Source organism: Lemur catta, chromosome 15, assembly GCF_020740605.2.
Source record: "Lemur catta isolate mLemCat1 chromosome 15, mLemCat1.pri, whole genome shotgun sequence".
Taxonomy (NCBI): domain Eukaryota; kingdom Metazoa; phylum Chordata; class Mammalia; order Primates; family Lemuridae; genus Lemur; species Lemur catta.
This window is the reverse complement of record NC_059142.1, coordinates 9,466,763-9,481,129: the sequence shown is the minus strand read 5'-3', so window position 1 is coordinate 9,481,129 and position 14,367 is coordinate 9,466,763. Positions and strand designations below refer to the sequence as shown.

At 49.7% G+C, this 14,367-nt stretch overlaps 1 protein-coding gene across 1 annotated transcript in view; it reads left to right on the top strand.

Annotated features, from left to right (window-relative positions):
* The first annotated feature begins 200 nt into the window (after positions 1–200).
* GLP2R (glucagon like peptide 2 receptor) overlaps positions 201–14,367 on the top strand; it is a 54,540-nt gene continuing 40,373 nt past the window's right edge. The window contains exons 1-4 of the mRNA XM_045525997.1: positions 201–886; positions 7,300–7,387; positions 9,359–9,463; positions 13,977–14,098. Coding sequence (XP_045381953.1) covers positions 668–886; positions 7,300–7,387; positions 9,359–9,463; positions 13,977–14,098 — 534 coding nt within the window. The 5' untranslated portion in view covers positions 201–667. The remainder of the gene's footprint in view (positions 887–7,299; positions 7,388–9,358; positions 9,464–13,976; positions 14,099–14,367) is intronic.

The window sequence follows — 14,367 nt, the reverse complement described above, 5'->3', positions numbered from 1 at the left end:
GAGCCAGCCTACTCAGGACAAGTGGGCATTCAAGAGGAGTGAACGCTGGGCTTTTCAACACCTTGTTCTGCTATTGTGTGGACGTAGTCTGAGCTGCTGATTGGGCTTTTGCTTCAGGCCCTGGGGTGGGAGCTGCTCCCTCCTGGGCCGATCAGCTGCCTCTCCTGTGCTGTTGGCATAAACAGGGCCCAAGGAAGCCCTGCCTCTGTGGCTGCCTCCGCTGGCCTGCACGAGCTTAATGCCTTGGAAAGAGATAGTGCCCCTCAAAAAGACACTGCCTCTGGACTGGCTCCAGGCCTGTCGTCACCTCCTGCCAGCTGTTCCTCTGCAGCTCGAACCCGAGCCTGTCCCAGCCCGGCCTTGTGCACTGAGCAGAGCCCGTGGCGTGGAACCCACTGGCTGCCTTGCTCTTCCTCCTTGGCCTGCTGAGCGAGTCCCAGGGAGTGCAGCTGACTTGGGGAAGGTCTGGGAAAAATCTCCCTGCTTTTGGGGGGGCAGGGGCGGGGGATGAGCCTCTGCTGATGAGGAGCTCTGGAGATTCGGTAGGTCGCTCTAGACCAGTTCAGACGCTCGCGGCGGCGTGGAGAGGATTTGTGCAAACATTTCCTCTCTGGAAAGGAGGAATGCAAGAGGAGGCTGCCTGTGGTACATCTTGGACCGTGAAGCGATGTGCCCGCACGTGTGGAAGTGCACGAGCAGGGTGAAGCCAGAGCCGGACAGGGCAAGGCCTGACAGAAGGGAGGGACCCCTGCTGGGGGTCGCCGAGCTGCCCATGGGCATCCCTGCTCCCCGGGGGGACAGCCCTGTCCCCTCCCACAGGAAGCGCTCGCTCTGGACCCCTGGGAAGCCCTTCCTCACCCTGGTGCTGCTGGTTTCCATCAAGCAAGTAAGAGCAGTTCATTATGATTATTGCTAATGCTCATTATTATTAATATTATCAGTTGTGCCTATTTTCAGCCACAATCCTAGCAGTCAGAGGTAAGCACTGTGAATATTTTGGCAGATTTCCTCAAATCCTTTTTCTATGCATGTTTTTACACAGCTGAAATTAGAAAGCATAACATATTTTGTATCCTGGTTTCCGCTTTACATTATAAGCATTTTCTCATGGCAGCATCAACTCTGTAATAGTATTTAAAATTGCTGCGTGCACACGCCTGGGTGCCTTTAGCACGCTCGGGTCTGAGTGTTTCGGTGGAATGAATAGTGGTCTTTGTTTTCTTTCCTTTCCTTGCTTTCCTTTTCTTTTTTCTTCCTTCCTTCCTTCCTTCCTTCCTTCCTTCCTTCCTTCCTTCCTTCCTTCCTTCCTTCCTTCCTTCTTTCCTTCCTTCCTTCCTTCCTTCATATAAAAATATAGAATGCTCATTGTTAAAAAATAAAAGAGCTATAAAATCCAAAAAAGTTAAATACAAACTGCAAATCACTGTAATTCCACCAGCTAGAGATCCCCCTCATTCGCATTTGGGGGCTTGTGCTTCCAGACATTTTTCTACCATTTGTTAACATACAGCATTTTAAAACAAACATAGGCATATACTATAAATATTATTTTTCATAACAAAATACACGAATAGCACAGCTAACGTTTCTACCGCACACTTGCTACGACGCTGCATGGGGTCCAGCGCCAGGTTCCCTCCCCTCCCCCTTCACACTGTCTCACGCTGTGCTCTCAGCCACGCTGTGAGCCACGCTCCCTTGTTCATCTCATTTTATGGATGAGGAAACTAAGTCTCAGGGAGCTTGAGCAACATTTTCTGTGTCAGTAAATGCAGATCCATGGAGTAGTATTTAAGAGCTTTAAGGATGTGTTATAATGTGTTTAGTTAATCTGCTGTAGTTGGGCATGCTGGTAGCTTGCCGAATTCTTATCCAAGGAGATGAGACCTCTGCCCCTTCCCTTTGGAAGGTTCCCTTTTTATACTGGGCTGTGGAGGGAAGGAACCACCGTTCCACTCATCAGAGTAAAGAAAGTAGATTAAGGAAGGGCTCTCTTCCTCCTTTGTTCCGTGGGCAGTGTTGGCTCCTGGTTGTAGCCTCGGAATTCTACATCCCGCCCCCATGAAGGGAGGGGTGTGCTGCCAGATCTCACCTGCGTTCACCTTAGCACGGGCCCAGAGAGGCAGAATTCTCTGCATTTCAATTCTCCCAGAGGCTGCCTTCAAGCCCAGTCAATGGTTTCATAGAATTCCTGCCATGATGCCAGAACATCGTGGAGGGGCAGGTGGCCCCTGAACTGCCTCCAGCCCCAGGACTTCAGTCTGTCAGCGGTGCGGCCATTGCTGGGAGAGTTAACAGAGAATGGTCATCCTTGCTTCCACTCTCTGAATCTGTCATCGTATCCAGATGATTGTGTAATTTTGTTCACAAACATGCATGGGTCACCTACCCCATGCCAAGCCCTGCTGCAGCACTTGGCATGTGGTCATGAAATGCCTCCTCACACATCATCTCATGTAATCCTCACAACGAGCCTCTAAGAGTATTGCTACTGAACCCGTTTTACAAGTGGGAAGGTTAAGCTTCAGAGGAGTGCAACGATTGCCTTCGATTGTGTAGCTTGTCAGAGCAGTGGAGCCGCTGTGTCTACCCGGGGTGTCCGAAGTCCTGTGTTCTTTCTTCTCTAGTGCTCTTGGGAGCTGTTGACATATGAATATGTATAGTAACCAGAGCGGAATCTGCAGAGCCTCAGGCCAGCTTACAACACTGACAAAGTCATGCCTTGCTCACTTTGCTCTCATATTTCCATGATCAATAACGTGCCCGCTGGCAGCGTCCCCTCCCACCCTCTGCCACCCAGTCTGTGCTTTCAGAGCCTCTCACACTGTCTGTTCTCCGGCGTGTGTCTGTAAGTCTGATGATCTTCCCCTTGGTTCTCGTCTTTACCCCATATTCCTTCCCCAGATGTTTATATTACAAGGCTTTGTGAAGACTTTCGTGATGAATTTTGCTCATAGACTCTTTCCCTGCGTGGAATCTAAATGACCGTGGTGTTTTCTGGCAGGAAGTCCTTATAAAATTCACTTAATGAGAAATTCCCAGGGATAGTTTAGTTTCTAAACTCAAGCAGGGAAACAGTGCTATCTCCACCTATCCTATACTCACTTAAGTTATCTAGCTGTTGCTTCGGCATCAAGAAACCTGAATTACCTAAGGCTCTTTGAGAAGTGAATTTGTGGCCCTTTTCTGCAAAGCAGGTAGGAGTGTAAAATGGTGCATATTTTAAATTAAAAAATTTTTTTTTGGTGGGGATAGATAGTTTGTCGGTACCAAGTTGTACACATAGTATCAAAACCCTTTAAAGCCGTGTACGCTTTGTGACCCAGAAATCCCAATTCAAAGAATTTCTCCTAAGAAAATAAAGGTGTGCTCTCCAATGTTTAACTACGAGGATTTTTATCACAGCATGATTTATATTAGCAAACATATGAAACAACTTAGCTGTTCAATGCTAGAGGATTTAAAAACTAAATTATAACAAAACCCTAAATTACATCCAATTTTTTCATAGAATATTATGCAGCTGTTAAAAAGGTGTTTCGTTTTGTTTATTATTTATTCCTTGAAATGGAAATACATTCATGATATATCATCTTGTGAAAAATAAAAGGTTATAAAACACTATCATTTCCTTTTTTGTTAAAATAAAAAAGCAAAGAAAAACAAGAAAGAAAAGTGGTTCATATGTGTAGAGAGAGGAGCCTGGAAGTAGATGGTGATTTCTGAGTGATGAGGTGATAATTCCACCTTCCCCCTTCTTTGCTTATCTGTGATTTCTGTCTTATCTACAGTCAAGTGCATTCCTTCTCTAACAGAGAAAAATAGATTCATTTAAAGAGACTCAATAGAAGGTGTTTTATTTTATTTTTTTTCCTTTTCACTGATGCTGGGCGCCTATGCAAGCGAAAGAGGAACAAGGCCAAACTGGACTTTTCCAGTCAGAAAAAACTCACTCACGTATCTTCTCTTCTCATAACTTAGTCTGGGAATCTGGCTGTGCTTGAACTTGGATATGCCTCTTGTGTGTTTGATGTCTTTGGGGCAAGGACCTTGGAAGACAGTCTGAGTTTGTCCAGCTCCCTTAGGCTGACCAAATTCAGTACTTTTTAGTTTTAGTTTGTTTTTCTGCTTCTGACCATGGCCATTAGCCACGGCAAAGAGCGAAGGCTGGTGGATGTCAGTCCAGGGTCCGATTGTATTGCCTCTTCCTCAGTCAGGTCCCAGTGTGGTCCCCAAGGCACTTTACTTTGATGGCTTTGAGGATTCTGGAAGCTTATTATCTAATTTGCATCTCATCTGCTGAATTCGTAAACATAATAACCAGTTATGGTCCCATTAGGATGTTTATTGCTTTAAATGATATGTTATTAATAATAAACTTACATATTGCCTCCTGGGCCATAACTCAGAGAGATATATTATTAATAGAGATTTAAAACTCATTGGAGGCCGGGAGTGGTGGCTCACGCCTATAATCCTAGCACTCTGGGAGGCCAAGGCAGGAGGATCACTCGAGGTCAGTAGTTCGAGACCAGCCTGAGCAAGAGCGAGACCCCGTCTCTACTAAAAATGGAAAGAAATTAGCTGGACAACTAAAAATAGATAGAAAAAATTAGCCAGGCATGGTGGCGCATGCCTGTAGTCCCAGCTACTCGGGAGGCTGAGGCAGGAGGAACTCTTGAGCCCAGGAGTTTGAGGTTGCTGTGAGCTAGGCTGATGCCATGGCACTCTAGCCAGGCAACAGAGCAGAGACTCTGTCTCAAGAAAAGAAATAAAATAAAATAAAAAATAAAACTCATTGGAAAGTGAAACTAAGGGATAAATGCCAATTATTGTGTCATCATTATTATTACTTATTGGCTAATCCCATGGTTCCCAAACCGTGTGCTATGGTACCCCAGGGCACCACTGTGAACTCACAGGGGTGCTGTGAGGTATTTTAATTTTTCCAGGCGAGCACAGTGATATATGGCATCTGCCAGACACTGTGCAAACTACTAGCTGAAGGTATTCATGCTTTCAATGTTAGATCACACTTCATTCCTTTTGATGAACGTGGTATCTTTGCAAAGCTGGGTTTTCTTCATGTCCTGTGATAAAAAGCAAGTATTGCGCAAAAGTCAGTGTGGAACAGGAAACGAAGGCGGCGGTGTCCGATCTGATTCTAAAGCTTGAGAAGTTATGTAATCGTCAATAGGCACTAAGTTAACACATAAATATTTATTAAGTTGTTTAAACATACCTACTTGATAAATGAGACTTTAGATATATCTTTTGGCCTAACAGTACTGTGGAAAAATTACTGAGAGAGTAAGTTTGGGAACCTCTGGTCTAATGATGACCACATTAGCTCTTCTTCAAAAAGCTGGCTGTGTGATTTTCTGGGAATGCAAAGGAATTACCCACAGACCCCATCGTGGGTGCCCCGGTGGTGGTGGTGGGGGGGGTGTTGCTGGGCGGAGGAGGGAGAGGAGAGATTGGACTAATTACTCAGGGAGTGAAAACTGCCCACCCATTGATGGCCGATTATCGATGGGGGGGGTTGATGTGTGTGTGCGTGCATAGTGTGTGTGTTTAATGAAATTTAAGTGCCTTTAGGTGTAGCATCTCCCCAGTTTATGATAGGCTCCTGCATTCCCTATCATTATACCTGTCCTGCCTCATTCTTTTGCGTTATCTACCTGGCCCAAGAAAGCATTTGAGTTTGTTGCCCCTTGTGAGAGAAGACAAAACCTCAAAGCCAACTTAGGAACTGGGTGATCTTAGACCAGGTCATTTATTTAACCCCTCCCGTGTGCATTTCCCTGCCCTCCACCCCACAATGGTACCTCTGTGTCTTTGGCTGGAAAATGAAGGACAATGAGGGTAGTGCCTCGCCCTGTGCTAGGGGCTTGAAGCCAGAGATGAAAGACATATTTCAGCCCTTGAGGACCTTGTAGGGTAGTGAGGGAGATGGACAAGTGGCTCACTGATGCGCTTGCAGTGTGATGGGCTGGAGGAATCAGTCATGCGGTGAGTAGGAGGGCATTGAGGAGGAGCGTCACTAGCTCAAGACTCCAAGGAAAGAGGTAGTCAAGTATGGCCAGGGTTCACTAGGCTTGAGTTGGGCCTTGAGGGATGAACAGGAGTTCACCAGGCGAAAACGAGAGCAGAAGGGAGTGCCAATGGGGAGTGCGAAGATGGGAAGTCACAAAGGAACATAACTTGGGACAGGGAGGGCTAAGAGGCTAAATCCTGAGTCAGTAGTGCTCAGCTCAGTCCTGTGGTCCTTTCACTCTGGAGCAGTGTGGAGGGTAGATGGTGGCACCAGGCCAGAGACGGAGGGAGTGAGAGGTGGGGACAGACTGGAGAGAGATTGGGGAGGGGGAGTTGATGGAGTCTGGCACCTGGTTGGATGTGAGGATGAGGGGAAGGGGGGAGTTGAGAATGACTCCTGACTTCCGATTTGGGACTGAGGGGACAACAGTGCTAAGGGAGGAGCTGTAGGGAAGCCGAGGATGGCAAGCCACAATGGCACTTGGCTTTTTATGTCAGCCGATTATAGAATTGCCCTATCTTTAGCAGCTTCTAAATCCTTTTAGGGCAGGGATTGTGTCTTGCTCATCTCTGTACCCCCTTTGATGCCTCCTGGGCACAAGGTCTGACACACGACAGGTGCCTGATGGAGATGAGGACATGGAACAACAGGAGAGAAGTTCCCTTTCAAACCAAGATAAGTGGCAAAGGTACACGATTAGAAGGTGTCAGGCAACCCAATTATCTGGGAAGCCTAAAAAGCATGTGCTGTATTTCCAAGGTTCTACAGGGCAGGATAGTCAGTGTCAGAAAGAGAAACCCCAAGGCCTCCGTCCAGCGCAGAGCGACCGTCCGCTCAGTGTCTCTGATTCTGCGCCCGGACAGGGCAGGCCCTGCAACCTCCCGGCCCTGCTGCCTTGTGTCCTTGCCTCTCCTGCGGTGTGACGCGTCTCGCTTTGGGACCCACACAGCCTTAGGAGTGGAAGGGTGTGAGAGTTTAGGATAAGAATATTGCATACTCTTGAAATGTCAACTTCACGTAAAGGTTTTAAGAAAGATCTTTCATGTTTGTATTAACACCAGTGTGATTGGATTATAGAGCGAATACAAAATTCGTAAATATTTTTAAGATAGAACATAAGGTGCCAAAGACCTTCCGTCTCCTTGTCGCAGGCCGTTACGGGCACTTCGGTGAGAAGGTTTGAGAATCGTGGTGGGAAACGACGGCAAGGCCACGTCTGTGCGTGTGGCTGACTGGGGGTGACCGTGTCTTTGTCTGCTCAGGTTACAGGCTCTCTCCTTGAGGAGACAACGCGGAAGTGGGCTCTGTACAAACAGGAGTGTCTGCGAGACTTACTCAAGAAACCTTCCGGTAAGCGCGTCTATTCGTTATCTGTGGCTGCGTAACCAATTGTCCCAGAGCTCAGTGGCTTTGGACAATAATAATCACTTATTAATGAGAGATAATCATTATTATCTCTCGGAGTTTCTGTGGGTCAGGAATTCAACGGGGCACACTGCGGCTGGTTTGTGTCTGCCCTGCAATGTCTGGAGTTTAGCTGGAGGACGCCCATGTCTGCGGGTTGATGCTGGCTCTCAGCTCGGGGTCGAGCTGGGACTGGTGGCCAGGACTCCTCCCCACGGCCTCTCCACATGGCCTGGGCTTCCACACAGCATGATGGCTGGGTCCCCAAGGGCTGGCCTGACCAGAGGCCACATTGCTTGTTATGACTTGGCCTTGGAAATCACACGACGTCTCTCCTGCCATGTTCAATTGAGCCAGACAGTTACAAAGGTCCACCCAGGCTAAGGGGAGGGAACATGGACCCCCACCTCTCCGTGTAAGGAAACACAGGAGACGGGATGCATGTGGATGTGGCCATCTTTGCTAAAAGCCACCTGTCACGCCCAGTCACAGGCGGTGAGTAACGCTATAGATTAACCTGGTGATCTATTAGGGGGGTGGGGGATCCCCCATCTCCTAGAGCATTAACGGACTCTGAGTAATAATATTTCTCTTATCCAAGGCTGCACAAAGTACAGAACATTCCAGCAAAGGTGCAATAGTCTACTCACCTGCCCACATGCTGACTCTGTGGGTGCATCTACCCATACTGTGCCCACCTTAAAAAGAGAGAAAGAAGAAAGTGTCTTGGCCCATTGCCTCTGAGCACTGAGAACTATGGGTGACAGCTGCCCCTCCTCCTCCTCCTCCTCCTGGCTTCTTTCAGATCACTTTGCTCAGGGCCCTGGAGGTGGACAGGAGACTGTGGACTGTCCCTTCCTTTCATGACCCAAAAGCAGTCCCTGGCTTTGAGACATTCCCAGCTCCCTCTGAAGTCCCCTTCGGCCCAGGCAGGTGGCAATCAAGGCTTGGTACCACCTACAAGAACCGCCTCTCATTTTGGAGGAAACTGCTTTCTGAGGTCAAAGGGGGAAGGTTTTCTTCATCTGCAGCCAGGCCTTTGCGGCTCAGCACCAGCTCGCACAGACAGGCGCTGACACGTGGCAGCCAGTCGACACAGTGCCCCAAGCCTGCTGTCGACCTAGCAGATCTGCATGTGCAGGGCTCTAATGCCAGGCACCTGGCTCTTCTAGCCTAATAGGGAGCAGATGGTGGGGAAAGATGCTTAGTTTCCAGGAGCCAGGAGCTTGCAATATGGACGTTTGGGATCTAGCCGGAAACACCTTCGTTTGATTCTGGGAGGCCTATAAGGCTGTTTTAAGTTTGCAGCTTTCCATGGCGAACCACCAGTGTATAAATCACCCCCTGAGCTGGAGAGAGTCCAAATATTTCATAATGATCATTGAATGAGTAATCAAATGGAGAGCTATGACTATGTAGTGCTTGTGTCAGATATCTGTGACCAAAGACCTCAGTTCTGTAGCTCCCCTGTATTCCCTGGTCACTTTACACATCTCACAGGGCAGGTGTGTTCTGGGATCTAATTGGTGAAAGAGGCTTGACAATTATTTAGTTAATTATGGAACATACGGCACCAGCTGACCTCCAGGTGTCCTCCTGACTGTATTTCTGTAAGAGTTCAGTTCATGTCAAATAAAGCAAAATCGGCATGATGTGTGTTGGCATAACTGACTGGAGATCAAGTTGAGCACAGAAATGCGTGATGTTTGGGGCTGCATTTGGCATTCCTGTGCTCCCCAAATCACTCCTTGCCCTTGACCTGTCTAGAGAGGGGGACACACATGCTGGTTCCTGCAGAGGGTGCACCAGCTTCCCAGGCTGGGAGGGTGGGCTCTGGGCTCCTGGGTGCCTCAGCCTCCATCAGTGGACCCCGTGCTCCAACACTGATGTTCCTCTGGGCCCCTCTTCTCTCTGCAGGCGTATTTTGCAATGGGACATTTGATCAGTATGTGTGCTGGCCTCATTCTCCTCCTGGAAATGTCTCTGTGCCCTGCCCTTCGTACTTACCCTGGTGGAATGAAGGTAATAATTCTTATTTTACCAATTTCCCACAGCTCCTTCAAAAGCTGGTCCCTCCTGGGCAGGCCAGCCACGGGGGAGGGAGTGGTTAGAGAGAAGGCTCCAACCTACTGCTTTTCTCAAGTCTTCTTTCCCCACAAAGGGTCTCCTAAGCTCTCAGTAATCTATCTTCCTTCTCCCATTGTCTTCTGTGATTCTTCTACTCCTGGACGTTCCATTTATATAGCAGCTCTCTTACTTTGAGGATTGTAGAGTACAGACCTGGCGACCACAGAATTTGGCTTCGGTGAGGATAAGAAGAGGAGAAAGAGGTGGGGGAGAAAGATCGAGATGCTCACATCCACATGACTTTTGGCTTGTTAGATGAAGAGGAAGGACTTTAAAAGGACCCTTGTATAAGCTCTGGAAGGAGGCAACCCTGAGGGGATGCTTTTAAGCCCCATGGAACTTGGATGGAGAATTTAACCATGTAGCTTGCCCTGATCCTGTTTACAGGAAGTGAATATTACTTAGGACCCCAGGATAATATCCCACCTTTACCTATCCCAGAAGCTTGGCCTCATGCTTATTTTATTCTGGAAGAAGAGGGAAACAATTTTTGGTTAGAATCCTGTTGCCTTTGACCACAGACACAGGCATATGTGAGAATAGCTAAAACTGTTCTCAGGAAACATAAGTGGTTACACAGCTCCAAGCAAAAAACAAGGTAAGAATTAGTTTCTGAGAAGTAAGATGATAGAATTTTGTATTTAATTTCAGCCCAATAAATCATCCCATCAGTGTAACCCTGGTTCAATTTTTTGAGGCCTCTAGAGCAAAGAGAGAGAGAGAGAGAGCTTAGAAAGAAGACACATTTCAGGGTTGGAGAGTCAGCGACCTATTTTATGGAAGTGGTCTCTGATGAAATGCAGTTGGGATCAGCCCAGGAGGCGTGAGGATGTGAGGTTTGAGGTTTAAGGGAGGGTGGAAGAGGAGATGCTAGAGAACTTGCTGGACCTGAGTCTGAGTGACTCAGGCAGACAGTCCCCATGGGAGCAGCTCAGTGACGTTAGGAGCTCCAAGGTCAGACCCGGCCCATCTATTTCACACTTGGAGACTTGGGCAAGTTCCTGGAGCCCTCGGAGCTGTGGTTTCCTTGTCTGTAAAGTGAAGTGAACAATGGCCAACTCTTAAGTTCATTTTGAGGAGTGAATGAGAAGGCAGGGACACAGTGTCACACAGTAGGTGCTTTGTGGATGGGAGCTGACACTGAGTCTGAGTCCGAAGCCCTTGGGTCCCATCAGGTCTTCAAGGTCCCCCAATGTCCACAAACTCCCAATGCCACGTGGAACAGACCACCACCTCCCAGCTGCACCACCCCCCGGCCCTCCCCAAGAGCTGGTCAAGTTCACTTTAAGAGAAAAAAAGTGATCAAAAATCCAAAGTTACAAAAAAGTTCAGTTAAAGGCTCTTTTTTTTTTTTTTTTTTTTAAGAAAAAAATGCGTCTGGGTGTGCAGAGTGTGCAAAAGCAGTGTGCCGTGCAGTAGGCGGGAAGTCGCTCTTCCGCACATCGTGTACATTAAGCCTTCGGAATCCAAGTGGGTCCCTGCAGTAAAAAGGGGACGTGGAGACAGTGGAAGGGTGCAGAGAAGAACATCTACAAAAGCAAAAGGCCCGGGAAGAGTCCTTGTGACAGGAGAGTGGAGGAACACGCAGTGTAACATGAGAAGGGAGAGTTTAAGGTGAATGCAGGCTGGGATGGCCTCAAAGACCAACAAAGGACAAACAAGGCTGGGGCCGATGGTGAAGGGAATCACGCATTGTGCACGAAGGGTTTCAAACGCTCCTCTGCAGGGGAAGATTATATGGCGCCCTGGACGGTGTTAAGGCACAAAAGAAGAGCATGAGAGTCATGGCTGGGGAGGACAACGTTGACAGCGTGTGGCTGCACTGAGGCGTTGGGGAGAGTCAGGGGGTGGGTCTGGAGGCCACTGCCGTGGTCCAGAGCAAGGGATGAGGAGGGTCCAGACCCAGGCAGAAGCGAGAGGTGGAAGAGAAAGGGAAAGATGAAAGAAAAATATTGGAGGTGGAATGGTCACAACTTGTCCCCAGTTGGAGTAGAAACTGAGGGACAGAGAGTGGAAAATGGAGGGGAGGATAAGAAACTCCTCTCCCCGCCTCCATTCCCATCTCAGGGATGGTCTCATGTCCCACCTGGTCCCACCCAAAGCCCCCCTTATCTGGTTGGTAGCCAGGTCCCCTCCATCCCTCGCTGCAGCCCACCAGTGCCCTGTTCTGCTCCCTGGTCTGCCCACTGGTCTCCACCTCGGCTCTGGCCCCCTCCGGCCGCCCCCCACAAGCTTTCTAAAATGTCAGTGGCATTATGCCAGCCCCCGCCACGACACCTACAAATGGCCGGCAAGACCTTCTGCAACCCGGCCCTGCTGGCCTCGTAGGCATCCTCTCCCACGCCCGCTGTCCCTGCACTCCGGCTGGATGAACAGCCCCAGGCCCTGCTCCTGCCCAGCCGCTGTCTGTCCGGGAGACCCTCAAAGGCTCTGCCCACGCTCTTCTGCCTATAAACCCCCTGCAGTTCTCAGCTCAAACCATCCATCCTTCTAGAAGATTTCTCAGACTTCTCCCCACAACTACAATGGAACTCTGCCTTTCTGAGGCCTCTCCTATCCCCGTGCAATCTTCTGTCTTAGCATGTGTAACTGTTTGTGGCACTTTTATCTGCACACCCACAGCTAGACTCCAAGCTGAGCCCTATTCATTTTTGCATCCCCAGCACAGAGCGCTATGGTTGGCACCGACAATGCAAGTGTCAGGTGACATTCTTGCCATTCACTCAATCAGCAAATGTTTATTAAGCATCTCTTGAGTGCCAGGCATTATATTTAAGTACCTGCAATATATTAGTGACCAAAACAGGATAAAATCTCTCTGCCTGTGGGGCCCATGTGCTCACAGGAGAGACAGAAAATTATTTGCAGACGTCATAAATAAGGGTCCGCATGTTTGAACGTGCTCTATTTTAGACAAGATAGAGAGGGGGGAAGGGAGGGGAGAGTTGGAGGGGGCTGAGTTGCATTTGTAAGTTGGGTAGTCAGGGAAGGCTTCCATGACAGGGTGACCTTTCAGTGAAGACTTAGAGGAGGTGACGTTTTAGCCGGTGGGGGCGTGCTCAGGAGGGAAGGGGACAGCAGCACCGAGGCCCCACGTGGGGAGGTGCCTGGTTGGCTCCAGGAAAGGAGGAGGCAGACGGGGCTGGTGAAGGGGGAAGAGAAGCGATAGGTCAGGGCAGAGGGCTTTGGAGGCCAGATCTTGCGGGACTTTGCAGAAGGCCTTAAAGGCTCGTTCTCAGAAAGCCCTTGGAAAATTGTTAGCAGAAGCGTGACATGATGTGGCTGATGTTGTATCTGGCTCGCTCTGACTGCTGTGGGGCTCTCAGATGTGCGGGGCAAGCCTGAGGGGGGGGTTTGCAGTAACCCAGGTGGGAGATGCTGATTGCAATTAGGATGGAAGTGGGACGAGGACGTGGTCAGGCTGTGGGTGCCGCTAAAGGTAGAGCTGGCGGCTGAGCTGGGGGGACAGGAGTGCCATGGGAAACAGAGAGAAAGCAAGGGTGGCCTCAGGTTTGGGGCCAGGGGACTGGAGGAGGAGTTTGCTATCCACTGAGGCAGGAAATATGTCAGGGGAGCAGATTTTGAGAAGTTGAGGAGTTTGGGGTGTGTTGTTCGAGATGTCAATTAGACACCCTGGCAGTGCTGTCAGGCGGCAGGTGGGGTGTCCCATATGGGTATCCGGCAATTAAATTCAGCAGCTAGTTACTGTCACGCCACGATGTGCAGGGGCAGGACTAGGAAGTTCCAAAAATTTTCATTCTGGTTTGCAAGTCCAGTCCCTGATCCTCCAGGTAGGAGGGCCTTTGGGGAGTGGACGTGACTGAGCCGCGACAGCAGTCAGAGCGACTTACCCGTCACTTGCACACACCCTCATTGAATTCTAGCCCAGACCGTGGAGGCTCCATGCTGTCATTATCTCCAGTTCCTGAAGAGGAAACCAGAAGCCTTAGAGGGTGGGAGGGCCGGACCCAGCGCACAGACAGGTGCATGGGTGGCTCACTGGGCTTCACCCGGCTCTGCCAGCCGTGTGCCCACTGCTTTCTCTTGTTCATGGCGTGGCCTCTTGGGCACAGGGGGCTGCCCTAGGGCCAGCCCCGGGAGCCCAGGTCGGCGTCTCCCGGCTGGGCTGTACCTTGGAGGGCTTATAACATCTCTGAGTCACCAGGGACTGTTCTAACTCCAGGGACTTTGGGTAAACACAGCAGACATTAGTGGATGATGGTTTGTTACAAAATTTAGAGGCTTCTGTGTTTTTCTTTCCATCCCAAATAAACAGTAAGGATGCTAATGAGCCCCTAACAGGGGAAAGAGAATCCCTTTTCCCTGGGATTTTCCACAGCTTTGTGGCATGCTCGGGGGAGCAGGCCGTGTGTCCTGACCTTTCCTCTAGAGCTTTGTTTACTTTCAGAGAGCTCAGGAAGGGCCCACAGATACTGCTTGGCTCGGGGGACTTGGCAGACGCGCGAGAACGCCACAGATATTTGGCAGGACGACTCCGAATGCTCTGAGAACCACAGCTTCAAGCAAAACGTGAGTTTGCTCGGCTTGGTGACAAGCGTTTGGGGCCCAAACCACCCTCCCCCAGGACACCCGAGTGGCCCCGCAAAGATCCTGCCCCGAGTGTGTCTGCCCCAGACTCGGCTAGGGAAGGGCCAGGGTCACGCAAAGCAGCGACCCCTGTGGCAACCTCTGCATTCCTTCCACTCGCAGGGTGACATGTGAAATCCCAAGGGAGGTCGGTCCTGCAGGGTCAGTCCTGGCATTGCACTTGCCCTTCCCTGCGCCCGGAACACCTTTCC